Genomic DNA, 14,589 nt, shown 5'->3' with positions numbered 1-14,589 from the left:
GGAAAAAAAAATATATATATAGCAGCAGTGTATCACCACTAGGTCCAAACAGCAGTATTATTCACCAGCAGGACTGCAAAAATATATATAAGTATATAAGTAGAAATGTATATATGACAAATAGTATTCCCATACATAATCAACAAAAAGAAAATGTAATTGAATAAAGAAGATACCTTTAATAACAATAACAAACAGTATAATTTACCGATGAATGGAACTATCCAAAAATCTCCAAGATCTGACAAATAAAATGAGGAAACTTCATCAAAAAGCTTGAAGGAAGATCTGAGTAAATGGAGTGATTTGCTATGTTAGGAAATAGGAACACTTAATGTCATAAAAGTAATTCTGTCCTAATTTATCTATTAGTTCAGGTCCAATCAAAATTCCCCTCACTTTAATGAGAGAAACTGACATTAAAATTAATATGGAGTCTCAATAAAACTATTAAAAAATTAATATGGACTAATCAAGGCTCAAGAATGACCAAGACTAATTGAAGATACATGGAGGACTCACACAACTGTCCCAGTTACTTACAAAGCTATAAAAGTCTGTTATTGATGTAGGGAGATGTAAGAGTTCTAATGGTTGATAAACCTACCTTTAATTAAAATTAAAATATTGGGGGGCCGGCCCAGTGATGTAGTGGTTGAGTTTGCACTCTCCACTTCAGCAGCCTGGGGTTTGTGGGGTTCGGATCCTGGGTGTGGACCTACACACTGCTCATGAAGCCATGCTGTGGAGGCATCCCACATACAAAGTAGAAGAAAATTGGCACAGATGTTAGCTCGGCAGCAATCTTCCTCAAGCAAAAAGGGGAAGATTGGCACCAGATGTTTGCTCAGGGCCAATCTTCTTCACCAAAAAAATATATATTTTATATATTTTTATATTAGGCATAAGACATTACCAAATTAAGAGTGAAGTTCAGACTGGAAGAAGATATTTGCATAGCTGCAGTGCATACTACCGAAAATAAATTAATATCCAGAAAATACTAAAAAGGAAAAAAACCTTCTAAGAAAAAGATCACCCAGGATAGCAAGAGGCTCTTTAGAGAAAGAGGAAATTCAACTGACTTACAAAGGTAAGGAAAAATATTCAGCCTCAGAAGTAATCCAGAATGAAAAGTCAATAGGATATAGCATTTCATGTCCATCAGATGGGCACATATTTAAATGTATGAAAACGCCAAAGTACTTTAGAGAGGAGAAAAGACATTTCGGAATACAAATCTATTGTATTTGAAAACGTATCAAGAGAAACAGAATATCTTGTTTCATAGATACAAGGAGATGTGGAACATAATAAAATATGCATGGAAACTACAAGAAAGTGACTATCATTAGGGAGAGAAAGAAGGATGGTATGGGACTTCAGCTAAATCTGTAATCTCTATTTTTTTAAAAACAGGTAGCAATTGTAAAGCAAATATGACAGCATGTTATCATATATTTATCCTGGGTGATAGGTATATAAACTTTGAGGCATATACTTTTCCATATAGTTCAAATGTTTCCGCAATTAATATTTTTTTAAAAAAACAGTCGCAATAGTCTGGGTGTGATAAAGGCTTGCTGTATTCACTGAGGTTGGGTATATAACATGTGGCAAAGGGAGGATGGACAGGCGATGGAAGTCAGACAAGAAGGTTCCATGACTGTAAGCTGTACAAAGAAATGGTCCAGTGGTTGGGAGCAGGCAGGCAGGCACCTCTCTCATCCTTGATTACCATAGCTGCCTGGTGCTGTTTGCATGTTCCTCAGAAGTATTTTACTGAGAAAACAAAGCCACCCAGAGTGTGAATCTCTGTTGAGGAAGAATTTAGAGTGGACTTGGGAAATTTTCCCCCACAAACTCAAGATAATTCCGCTGCCAACAAGCAAAGCTTCTGACACAGTAGGAGGTCTTCAGTCAGTTTTTCCCCCGGCATCTGTTCAAATACGTATTCCTCCTTTGGAGTTGGTCTTCTCTGTGCGGCCTTCAGAATAATTTGATTGTAATTTCCGTTTTCAAACTAACAATGAAGAAGGCATTTCAGCTTCTGTTTTTCACCAGCTCTGGCCTGCCTCCTATTCCTATGACTCCTCACCCACTAGCTTCTTTATCCGTCACCTCCGTCCTGTGCTCCTGACGGCCCAGAGCTCTCCTATCTGTTTGGGGAGGTGATGACCACTCAGTGGTGCCTTCCCTGTGTCCTCCTAGCAGCAGCCTCCTGGGGTTGGTGCCTACCTCCCTAACTACTTGCAAACCGGGAGCCTCTGAGTTTATTCAGCCTTCAGGCTGTCTCTGAGCCTCTGGAGCAGATTCTCATCCTTGCAATAAAGGGCACTGGGATTGGTTCAGGAGCACAGAACTGCTGTGTGGCTGAGACAGGTCCTCAAACCCTTTCCGGGGCTTCTCTCACGCCCTCTTCACTCTCCACTTCTTCCCACCCTGTTTCCCAACTCAACCAATGCTTTCTTCCCCCTCTGCCATCACCTCAGTTAGCCTGGACCTAACCAGCACTCTCAATCACACAGATGTTTTCATCTTTGAGCCTGGATTCAAATCCGAGTCTGTCTGATTCCATCCTTTGAGCCTTCAGCCCACTGTGCTAATAGTTCTCCAACGTTAGCATACATCAGAATCATCTAGAGGGCTTGTGAAAACACTCACTGCTAGGCCTCACACATAGAGCCTCTAATTCAGCAGGTTTGGGGTGAAGACTGAAAATTGGCACTTCTAACACATTCCCAGGTTGTGCCGATGCTGCTGGTCTGGGATCACACTTTGAGAACCTTATGTGATGGCAAATTTGAGATGTTACTGTTACTCATTTGGTGATTCAACATAAAGGTTGCCTGGAGTCAGGAAGCCTGGGTGTTGTAGAGTCCTTTGGGTGACGCTGTCCCTGTTGCTCCTCTCTGCCTTCCCTCCTGTCCGTTTCTCCACCCTGTGCTGGGTAGACACTTCACTGCTTTGTGTGTGTACCCATATTGATGCCCTCACCCCTCACGAATGAGGGGACATCATTGTTTTCAATTCGTATGAACAGTAACACTCCTAGGTAGGAATCCTATCTCCTTTTCAGGTGTTAAAACCAGCTTAGAGAGGTGGTGACTTGCCCACGGTCATGCAACTATTGGTGGCAGCTCTGGGACAGATGGGAAGGAGTTAACATTTCCCAAAAATCAACGCTGCCTCCCCTGTGCTTGTATACTTACTGCCAGACCAGAAGACATCTTTGGAACTCATCTTTTTGGAATTACTTATGAAGGCAGCTTAAATTATCTATAAGAAAATGAGGTTTTAGTGAACACCTGGATTTGAATGCAAATCTTGCTCCCCAAAATATGTTCATTAAATTGCCCTTCCCTGACTTAGTGACTTCTGGGCATTTCTAAAATATTGACTGCTGCCACCATGGTCATTATTATTATCTGATTGGGTGTTTGTGTTGCTTTATTCCTCACTTTGTCTGAAGGTTCTGAAATACTGATCATGTGATCTTTTGACTAAAGGGTATGGTGGAAGGACCAGGGTGTTTAGTGCTGAGCACCTGGTCTCCGGAGCCCCCAACAAGGCTTAAGTTGTTGGCTATGATTGTGGGTGACTGACTTGGTGTCGTGAGCCTCACCTTCCATGTATAAAGTGGTCTATTTTCTTCCAAGGGCTTTTGTCAGAATTTAATTAATTTATGTATTAAAGCACCCGAAGCAGTGTTTGACTTTCAATAAACAGCAGCTGTTAATAGTAGAAACCCTCTATCAACGTGGTTTAACTGTTGTTGGTTGGATAATCCAAAAAGCCATTTAAAGTACTTCAAGTACAGAATCTATGATATCTACCTCTCTGAAACGTTATATTTGAACTTTCAACTTATGTGTTCATTTGCAATCTTTTGATGCAGGACCAAGGATTTTTCTTGGTGTGGGTCCCCTGGGTGGGGTTCTACATTGTCTGTCTCATATGAACCATATCATCTAGGGGAGAATTTACAGATAATCATGAAGCAATCTGAAGACAGAATAGTTTTAGATTTTTATGATTTTTCTTTTCAGTATTTTACAGTTGCCTCAGCTGTATCTAATTTAATAACTTTTTGTAAATATTTACCTTTAGGAAGCATTCAGTAGCCCCTTTTCTGTACTATTTTAACAGTTTATGGGCTATGTTGGTTTATTACACAATCATATGAGATATATATGTATATTTAGCAACAAGGTTAGAGAACAAATACAGAGAAATACAGACTGGAGAACCAACACAGCTGACGTGGCCAGAGCAGAGGTGGGGCTCATGAGAGAAGAGTCTGTTGGCTGCACACCTTGAACCTCCCATGGATCACAGAGAGTTAGAAGAGCTTTGACTAGTCTGCCATCTTGGTAAAGTGGAACATCTATTATTATTGCACTCAGAAAAGGTGGTACTTAGAAGGCTGGCAGTAGGGTTTGGAGAAGGAGTGAGGTCTAAATGCACGCCTTGTAGACAGCTGCCCTTTTAAGTTGGGCATATTTAAGGAGGCAGTGGGAGGGACTTTGCTTGGCCAGAGCTTGCTTATTTCGGAGAAAAATTTCCAATCAGGTTTCACAATCTGGCCCATCTTCTCACAGAAGGCTGACAGGTTTCACTTGTTTGCAAGTCCCAGATGCTTAGGAACCTTCCAAGCCCGGGTTTGGTAATCAAAACAACAACTGAGCTGGAACTGGTGCACTGCTGGCTGGCAGGCAAGGATGACAGGCTGCCTGCTCCTTCCAGCCTCGTGCTGACACCGTGCACTCTGCTGATTTACTGGGGAAAAATACACGCCACACATGCGCACACACACTTGCTTCATATTTAAAATACCTTAAATTCTCCCCAAATCGGTTCTTGTGACATTGGAGATAACACCTCTAGTGCAAGCTTCTGAAAGTTGTTTTCTGTACCTGCTGAAGAAGGAGAGATTCAGCAGCTACTGAAGAGTAAGAGGGTTAGTTTGCAAAGTTTGAATCGAGGGCAGCTGGTTGCAGCACAGAACTTTCCAGCCATAAATGCCCAACATAGTCTACCTCTGCCTGGCCACTGGATACTGCCGTTCTAGTAACAGTCATTGCTCCGAGGGGGTTTGGCCTGGGGCCTTTCTTGGGTGCTTTTGGTAACCTTAGACAGGTTTGTCTTTTTTGATGGCGTTGGAGCTACTGTCCAGAGGCCCACAGCAATGGCCTGCTCATGATGCTGTTTCACTGTCATTTTAAGTGTGCTGCTGGGGAAAGCCTGAAACAGCTGTGTTCAGGGGGATGCACTCTTGATCTGGAAGGTGACAGGCTCTCGGTGCTAACAAGTCCTATGACTTTAGCTAAGTCACTTTACCTCTTTGTGACTTGGCTTTCTCTTCTGTGACATTGGTGCCTTCCCATTCTGTCTCAACCACACATTATTGTCTACAAAGTTGCTTAATGAGTTGCTTAATATACAAGGTGCTGCTGCTTAGATATTTCTTAGATCACTCCTGCTGACTGATTTGGGGTCTCTTGATACAGCTGGAGTGTTTTGGTGCTCAGACCTAGATCCCTGAAATTCCGAAAAATGTACTTACAACATTGGTCTCCAGAAGTAGTTTGCAGGTTGACCAAGCATCATTATTCAAGTCTTTTTTGTTTTTTATTGAGTTAATGATAGGTTACAATCTTGTGAAATTTCAGTTGTACATTAATGTTTGTCATTTGTGTTGTAGGTACACCACTTCACCCTTTGTGCCCACCCCCCACCCCACCTTTCCCCTGGTATCCACTAAACTGTTCTCTTCGTCCACATTTTTAAATTCCTCATATGAGTGGAGTCATACACAGATTATCCTTCTCCAGCTGGCTTATTTCACTTAACTATTCAAGTCTTAATGTAGCCAGAACCTGGACTTGCCCCACCCCCTCTTCCCTACTTTTTTGCAGGAGTATAGTCTAAAGCAAATCCCAGGCAGCTTTTCGTGTCATCTATAAGTACTTCAGTATGTTTTAGTGAAAAATTTTTTAAAGTAATTTTTAAAAACCCACACAACTGCAAATTCATCCTAACACCCCACAAAATTAGCAGTAATTCTTTAATATCATGTGCTACCCAGTTTGTGTTCAATTTCCCCCCACTGTCTCAAAAATGTCATTTTATACTTAGTTCACATCAGGATCTAAACAAGGCCTACAAATTATATTTGATTGATACATTTTTTTATAAAGGACAACTTCATTGAGATATAGTTCACATTTAAAGTGTGCAATTCACTGTTTTTTTTTTAGTGTATTCACAAGGTTGTGCAACTATCACCACCATCTAATTTTAGAACACTTTTGTCTCTCCTAAAATAAACCCTGTGTCTAGTAGCACTCCCTCCCCAGTTCCCCAACTCCCATCCCCAGCCTTGACAACTGCTAATTCTGACCGTCTCCACAGATTTGCCTATTCTGGACATTCCATATAGGTGGGATCACATAATTTGTGGTCTGTTGTGATGGACTTCTTTCACTTAGCACAGTGTTTCCATGTTGTAGCATGTTTCGTACTTAATTCCTTTTTATTGCTGAATAATGTTCCATTGTATGGATAAACCATATTTTACTTCTCAATTCATCAGCTGATGGAATTTGAGTTGTTTTTACCCTTTGGCTATTATGAATACTACTACTATGAACGTTCATGTACAAGTGTTTGTATAGACATATGTTTTCATTTCCTCTGTATATATGCCTGGGAGTAGAATTGGTGTTTAATATTTTGAGGAGCTACCAAATAGTTTTCCACAGCAGCTGTACCGTTTTACATGCCCACCAGCACTATATGAGGGTTCCAATTTCTCCATACCCTTGCCAACACTTGTTACTGTCCATCATTTTTATTGTAGCCATTCTAGTGGGTGTACAGTGGTGTCATACTGTTGTTTTTCTTTACATTTCCCTGATGGCTTCTGATGTTGAGCATATTGTCATGTGCTTTTGACCATTTGAATGTGTCCTTTGGAGAAATGTCTCTTCAGATCCTCTGGCCATTTTTTAATTGGATTGTCTTGTTATTAAGGGTTCTATATATTCTAGATAAAAGTCCCTTATCAGATATATAATTTGCAAATATTTTCCCCCATTCTGTGGGTTGCCTCTTCACTTTCTTGACGGTACCATGTGCAGTTCAAACTTTTTTATTTTTATGTAGTCCAATTTATCCATATTTTCTTTTGCTGCATGTGCTTTTGGTGTTGTATCTTAAAAGTCTTTGCCTAACCCAAGGTCATAAAGACTTACTCCTATATTTTCTCAGAGTTTTATCATTGTAGCTTTTACATTTAGTTCTGTGATCCGTTTTGAGTTCATTTTTGTGTTTGATGTGAGGTAGGGGCTCCAACTTTATTGTTTTGCATGTGGCTATCAAGTTGTCTCAGCACCATTTGTTAAAAAGACTATTCTTTTCCCATTGAAGTATCTTGACACCTTTGTTGAAAATCAGTTGACTATGAAGGTAAGTGTTAATTTTTGGACTCTCAATTCTATTCCATTGACCTATATGTCTATCCTTATGTTAGCACTGCACCATCTTTGTTACTGTAGCTTTCTAGTAAGTATGTCTCTTAACGCTCTTTTAATCTGTTATTGTGTCCTCTTTTTCACCTCTACCACTAAGCCATTTATTTGTGAGGAATTTGGGTTATTTTTATAGAATTTCCAATGTTGGGATTCGCCTGATTGTGTCTTGGTGATATCACTTACTATGTGCCTCTCTCTTTTTGTAAACTAATATTTAGATCTAGAATCTTAATTAAATTCAGGTACAATTATTTATTTACTTATTCTTTATTGCCAAAAATACTTCCTAAGTGGTGCTGTGTACTTCCTGTTGCATCAGTCAGGAGCTTATGTTATCTGATTTTCTCACTTTTATTAATATTAAAATTGACCAGTAGGTTTGGATCAGACAAATCTATCTGTTGTAAAGGCCCCCATTAACTTGTCACTTAATAGTTTTAGCAGCCGCTCATGGTTGTTTTGATTTATTGCTTATTCCATTAAGAGTTGCAAAATGGGGGCTGGCCGCTGGCATGGTGGTTAAGTTCACACACTCTGCTTTGGTGGCCCGGGGTCCATGGTTTCCAATCGCAGGCATGGATCTACACACTGCTTGTTAAGCCATGCTGTGGTGGCATCCCACATACAAAATAGGGGAAGATTGGCACAGATGTTAACTCAGGGCCACTCTTCCTCAAGCAAAAAGAGGAAGAGTGGCTATGGATGTTAGCTCAAGGCCAATCTTCTTCATAAAAAAAGAGTTGTAAAATGATTTCTATTATTCTTCCTGCATTTATTAGCTTTCCTGTTTTCCCTTTATCAGTTTTCAGTATCAGTTGGCGCCCTAGCAACATCTTAAGGTGACCAACGGTTATTTTAAAGCATCTTTATGGAATTTTATATATCTGTGTTTTTACCTGTTGTGGTCGTCATTCTTTCTGAGCTCAAATTGCTCCATCACTTGAAATTAATTACGTGATGCCTGGGATTGCTTTGAAATAATCCTGGGGAGAGGATGTGGGTGAGGGAGTAGGTGAGTCCTGAATAGCTGTGAATTATAGTTGTTGAAGCTGGGTGGTGGGTTCGTTATTCTATTCTCTCTCCTTTTTTCTATGGTTTTGAAAAACGTCCCATTTTTGGCCAATGGTTATCCCTTGATGTCAGACCAGTGTCGTTTTGGTGGCTTCCTTGATCTCAGGCACACGAAACTCCAGGAACACTGTGTAATTTCCTGCCCCAGAGCTGGAATCAGTCATTCTCCAGGGATCCCTGATTCCCTTTAGTGGGAAATGGTGTTTGAAGACACCCTGCCGAGGCACTGGGAGTACTTCTTGCCACCAAGCTGTCCTTGCCCTTAGCCGCCTCAGTGGACGCAGCTAGAAAATAGGAGTTTCAGAAAAATGAATCAGATGTCAGGCCAATATTTCAAATGAAAGGTTGCAGGGTTTTTATGTAACTTTTCCTTCTTTATATTTTTTTTTATCTATTTTATGCTATAAATCTTGGTTTCTAACAACGAACGTAACTTCTCATTTACTTTATCCTAGCTATATATAGCATCCTACTTATATAATGTAATATCCTAACTTTATTGTGTGTGTATTTGTATTTATATAGAGAAGGGGTTAGTTTTAAAATAATGATACTGATATTTAACGAGTCGACTATGGTTCATTTTATCTTTGATATATCTCACTGGAGATGAATAGTCAAAAGACTGTTTTTCAGAGTTACTTTAAATCATTTTTATCCCTGTAGTTACGCTGTCAACTTGATAGACTGTTAAGTTCATCTGTTGCGCTTTGCTTTAAATTTTTAGGTGTGGCGTTTTTCCCCCTTTGTGGTTTCATGTGGTTCTACAGTGAAAATTATAATACAAAGAATATTCAGGGAGGTTTAATCTCCATCCTTGTTCCCCTTTCCCTGTTTTCCCTTCTTTCCTCAGAGAATCACTTTTATTAATACTAGACATATCCTTCTATTGTTTTAAAAATACTTATTAGCAATGTGAAATGAAAAATGTTTCCCTCTCTTACTTTCAAAGGATAGCATACGGTCCACTCTTGTGCCCATTGCTTTGTCACTTTACAATATATCCTGTAAATTCTTTCTTCTTTAGCTATGTTAGTTTGACCCTTTTTATCAGACTGGTTTTATATTTGTGTCCTATTTAAGTGCATGGTGGGATATGGCAGTCAGTTATTAATTATACCATAAAATACTGGGAGAGAGAGTGGCTTAACTGTGAGTTTTACAAAAGTCTCTTTCTTTCCTTCTCACCATAGAAAATGATAAACGCCTTACTTTTTTTTTTATTCTCTCTCCCAGTCTAAAGGAATTCCTGCCCAAAGAATACATCAAGCAGAGAGGAGCAGAAAAGAGAATATTTCAGGTGCGTATTGGAAATCTACAGAACTTTCTTATTCTCCTCACTCCCTATCCTCATTTATTAGTAGTGAGGGGCCTCTGCATGTGATACTTTCATACTCTGCGCATGAGCTCTGCTTATATAATAAATGATTAGTGGCTCAAGAGTAAAGCAGCTGCCAGTTCTACTTTGGGCAGATTTATTATCTTAATCCATACCTTCTTGTTAAAGGTTACTTAGCCCTTCAGAGAAAAATGTGCATACATTTAATTTCAAAGGCATTATCTTGGTAGCATTGAAACAAAGTGATTTGCTATTAAAATGCACTGGGAAGGAAGCTACAGGTAGCTTCTTTGTCCTGAGATGTGTTTTTTGAAGCTAGAAGTTGGGAACCTTTTAAAAATCCAGGTTTATTCTAAAAGTCAGAGAGTTGTGTATACTAGGCAACCAGTTAGAAAAGCCCTGTCATCAACTTTGCCCTGAAACAGTCACTCTAGAGAATCCAAAATATCGAAGTTGTCTTTGGTATTGAAATATAAATATAAGTTAAAATATAAATTTCATGTGTATAAAACATATTTTCACCCAGTATTGTTTCCAAGTGCTGTGATGTACCTGCATTTATATATCCTGCTCGTTGGAAAACTGTATATTTTGGGTGGATGTTACAATGATACCTCTCTTGACAAGAACATTTTTCCAGCTCTCATTTAAAGTGTTGGTTCTGAACCTTTTGGGACATGGAGTGCTTTGAAAATCAGATTACAATTATGGACCCTGTTCCTGCCACGCTGCATATGCACGAATTGTTGAATGTGGTTGTGAAACCTGTAGGGAATTGGGGCTCAAATTCTACTTAAGAAACCCTTCATTAGAGCTTGCTGTGTGCTCTGACCCTTGGTCAGGAGGGATATGTGTCATGGAGGGGTCTCTGAGACAAACGTCGCTTGCTGATCATTCACAGCCACTCTTTGCACCATGTATAGTAACTGCCTCTACCAAGCCCACCTGCTGGCCAAACTGTGGTAACTGGTCCCTGCTGCTGTCACTTTTGTAGGAGCACAAGAACTGTGGCGAGATGAGCGAAATAGAAGCCAAGGTCAAGTACGTCAAACTTGCACGGTCCCTCCGGACGTATGGAGTGTCCTTTTTCCTGGTGAAGGTGAGTTGGGCCATGTGGAAGGGTGGTTTTCCTCTGCCACCTCTCTCTCAAAGCATTTGCTGTGAAGCTTGGTTTGTCGTCTCTAGATCCCTGGTATTTGCAGATGTTCCATCTGGTCCGTTGTGACCTGAGTTTAGCTGTGGGACAGACACGAAGTGTATGAGCTGCGAGGCTGGTGAGCGAGCCTGGCTGTCCGACGGCCTCTGGGCAGCTGTGTCACTGCTATAAAGTCACTGAAGGGGTGCATTTACTATGACTTGTTATCACTTTCCCGAGAATGTTTCCCTCTTACCAAGAGCGTCCTGGACTAAGTGAAGCTTGTTGACCACTGCAGACTGAACTGAATTCATGTGGTAAATGCAGTACTTAATTTGTATACTTTTAGATGGATCTTGGGATTTTCTGTGGCCTTCAGGTCTATTTTCATGGGAATTGTTTGCCTTCCTACTAGAAGGAAAGAAGTGGGTCTTTGAAATTTAACCTGTGAGCAAGCAGAGGGAGGCCTTTGATGGGTGTGTTCTTTTATTTATTTATTTATTTTAAAGATTGGCACCTGAGCTAGCATCTGTTGCCAATCGTTTTTTCTTCTTCTTCTTTCTCTCCAAAGGCCCCCAGTACATAGTTGTATATTCTAGTTGTAGGTCCTTCTGGTTGTACGATGGGTGTGTTCTTAGGTTGACTGATCAGCCCTCCCATTAGCTTCCTTACCCCTTTGTGCATCCTGACCTCACATACTCTATTTTAGTCGTCCAACTATAGTCATGTGCCGCATGACGACGTTTCAGTCAATGACAGACCACATATACGATGGTGGTCCCATAAGATTAGTACCATATAGCCTAGGTGTGTACGAGGCTGTACCATCTAGGTTTGTGTAAGTGCGCTCTGAGATGTTGGCACACTGACAAAATCACCTAACAAATCATTTCTTAGAATGTGTTCCCGTTGCTAAGCGATGCATGACTGTGCTAGGTTCCATGGATTTCCACTCATTTTGCTGTGACTCTCGGCCTCCTGCCTCTTGCTTTTGGCCCTGGAGGAAGTTCCATCATGTGGTGAGGTTTCTTATGTTGCTTAAGACAAAGGGGAGTGTTAACCAGCTGTGCTGCAGCTGTTTCCAGGGACTGAAATCAGAAGGCCAGTGACAGCGTGCTTCAAGGAGGTTTCTTTCCCCATAGCTAAAGAAAACTGGAAAAAAAGGAAATTATGCCATCTGCTAGGATGTTTGGGGATATAGATGCTTTCCTTGACTTCACTCCTCATTGGAGGAAGCTGCTTCATTTAGGATGAGAAGAAATAAAGATGTTATACTGAAGAAAGGCATGTGCTTCATGCTGATTAGTTACTTCAAACAGCTCTCAGTTTTACACCAGAAGATGCTGGGCCCTTGCAAATGAAGAAAGCATGGGTGAATCACTTTGTTTTTAAGAAACATAATTTAGAAGTTGAGTCTTTCATATTTAGTGTGTATTTTAAACTATCAATGAATGTTTGAATGGTGCTGATGCCTTCTAAGTAATAATGACTCCATTTCCCAATATTAATAAGAATAATATTAATAACCAATTATATGCCAGGCATGTCTTATTCAAATGTCAGCAGCCCAATGGCAGGACTACCACTATGGTCTTCTTTTTAGAAATGAGAAAAGAGGCCTAGAAAGATTAGTGTTAGTCAGAAAGATTAAATGACTCAGCTGGGGCTAGTAACTGAAGGAGGCAGGACTTGAATTCAGGTCTCTCTGACTTCAGAGTCCATGTTCCCAACCACTGAGCTATGCTGCCTTAGCCAGGGTGATCCCATCTGAGATGTAGTCACCTGCTTTTATCATCCCAGCTCCCCCACCCCCACCATGAGTACATGGTGAGATCTGCTTGTTTTAGAAGAAAAAAATGCTTTTAGGGTAACAGGTGGCAGATGAGTTCCAGTACCTCATAGGAACAAAGATGAAACAAATTTTCAGCAAGTCCAATGATATTGGCATCGGTTTCCATATTTTCTTGAGTTTTTCTGTAGTTCTTCATGTATGAAATTCATCTCTTGTGTTCAGATTGTTTTCCATTAATACCGTCAGACCTCACACAGAGTTAGCTTCAGTGATGTGCGTAAAGGTCAGTAAGTTTTGGAAGATACATAGCACACAGCAAACTACATGTAATTAAGAAGAGAAATTTGTTCTCCAAAGATAATTTAGGGCCTGAGAAAAATCTATCCATGGCTAGTAGGATAATTAGAGGTAGAGCACAGATCTTCTGGCTATTGCAGCGTCTTGCAGATTTGGTCAAATGAAAACTTTTCTTTTACAAAGTATTTTAGGCAAAATAAGAAAATGGTGGAAATTTTCTCCCTCTCCTTCCTTCTTCCCTTCCTTTCTTCTCTTTTTATTTTTTTAAAATTATATCTCTTTGAAGAAAGGCCAGGGTCAAGGAGGTAGGCAGCACTGACAACTTTCATATACACATTAGATATTCAAATTGCAGTTTTCATTAGTTTTATTTTTTGTCACTTTATAAAAGTGAGCACATTGCTCACTTTCATTTTTTGCTCAATGGTCCTGTTTAGTATACATTTTATTTTAAAATTGATTTTTATCAATAGAGTTAGTCATAGTCTGCCCTATTTTAAAAGTAGTACAACTGAGAATTCAGAGATAATGCAATGTTATGAATTAATGAACCTAGTAAATCAGATCAATAGATCAAATAAGATGACATCATATACAGTGAACTATCTGGAAGAAAAATACAGAAAATAAATCCATTTACAATAGCATCAAAAACAAGAAAATACTTAGGAATAAATTTAGCCAAGGAAGTAAAAGATCTGTACACTGAAAACTTTAAGACACTGATGAAAAAAATTGAAGAAGACACAAATAAATGGAAAGGTCTCCCATGCTCATGGATTGCAAGAGTTAATATTGTTAAAATGTCCATACTACCCAAAGCAATCTACAGATTCAGTGCAATCCCTGTCAAGACTCCAGTCACGTTTTTCACAGAAATAGAACAAAGAATTCGAAAATTTGTATTGAACCACAGAAGACCCCAAATAGCCACAGCAATCTTGTGAAACAATAAAACTGGAGGCATCAGACTTCCTGATTTCAAACTATATTGCAAAGCTAATCAAAATAATAATAATAAAATAATAATGCACAAAAACACACATAGACCAAAGGAACAGAATTGAGAACCCAGAAATAAACCCATGCATATATGGTTAACTAACATTTGATAAAGGTGCCAAGAATACTCAATGGGGAAAGGATAGTCTCTTCAATAAATGATGTTGGGAAAACGATTTTCACATGCAAAAGAATGAACTGGACCTATATGTTAACACCACTCACAAAAATTAACCAAAATGTATTAAGGACTTAAACATAAGACCTAAAACCATAAAACTCCTAGAAGGAAACAGACGGTAAGCTCATTGACATGGGTCTTGGCAATAATTTTTTGGATATGACATCAAAAGCACAAGCAGCAAAAAAATAAGTGGGACTACATCAGACTTAAACAGCTTGTGCACATCAAAAGAAA

At 39.6% G+C, this 14,589-nt stretch overlaps 1 protein-coding gene across 9 annotated transcripts in view; it reads left to right on the top strand.

Moving 5' to 3' along the window:
- The window catches only part of TLN2 (talin 2), a 413,145-nt gene that overhangs the window by 236,405 nt on the left and 162,151 nt on the right, over nucleotides 1-14,589 (top strand). For all 9 annotated transcript variants that reach the window (XM_070500486.1, XM_070500480.1, XM_070500476.1 and 6 more), the window contains 2 exons: nucleotides 9,843-9,906; nucleotides 10,940-11,044. In XM_070500486.1, the coding sequence (XP_070356587.1) occupies nucleotides 9,843-9,906; nucleotides 10,940-11,044 (169 nt within the window). The remainder of the gene's footprint in view (nucleotides 1-9,842; nucleotides 9,907-10,939; nucleotides 11,045-14,589) is intronic.

Source organism: Equus asinus, chromosome 2, assembly GCF_041296235.1.
Source record: "Equus asinus isolate D_3611 breed Donkey chromosome 2, EquAss-T2T_v2, whole genome shotgun sequence".
Classification (NCBI taxonomy): Eukaryota; Metazoa; Chordata; class Mammalia; order Perissodactyla; family Equidae; genus Equus; species Equus asinus.
This window is presented reverse-complemented; position numbering and strand designations above follow the sequence as displayed.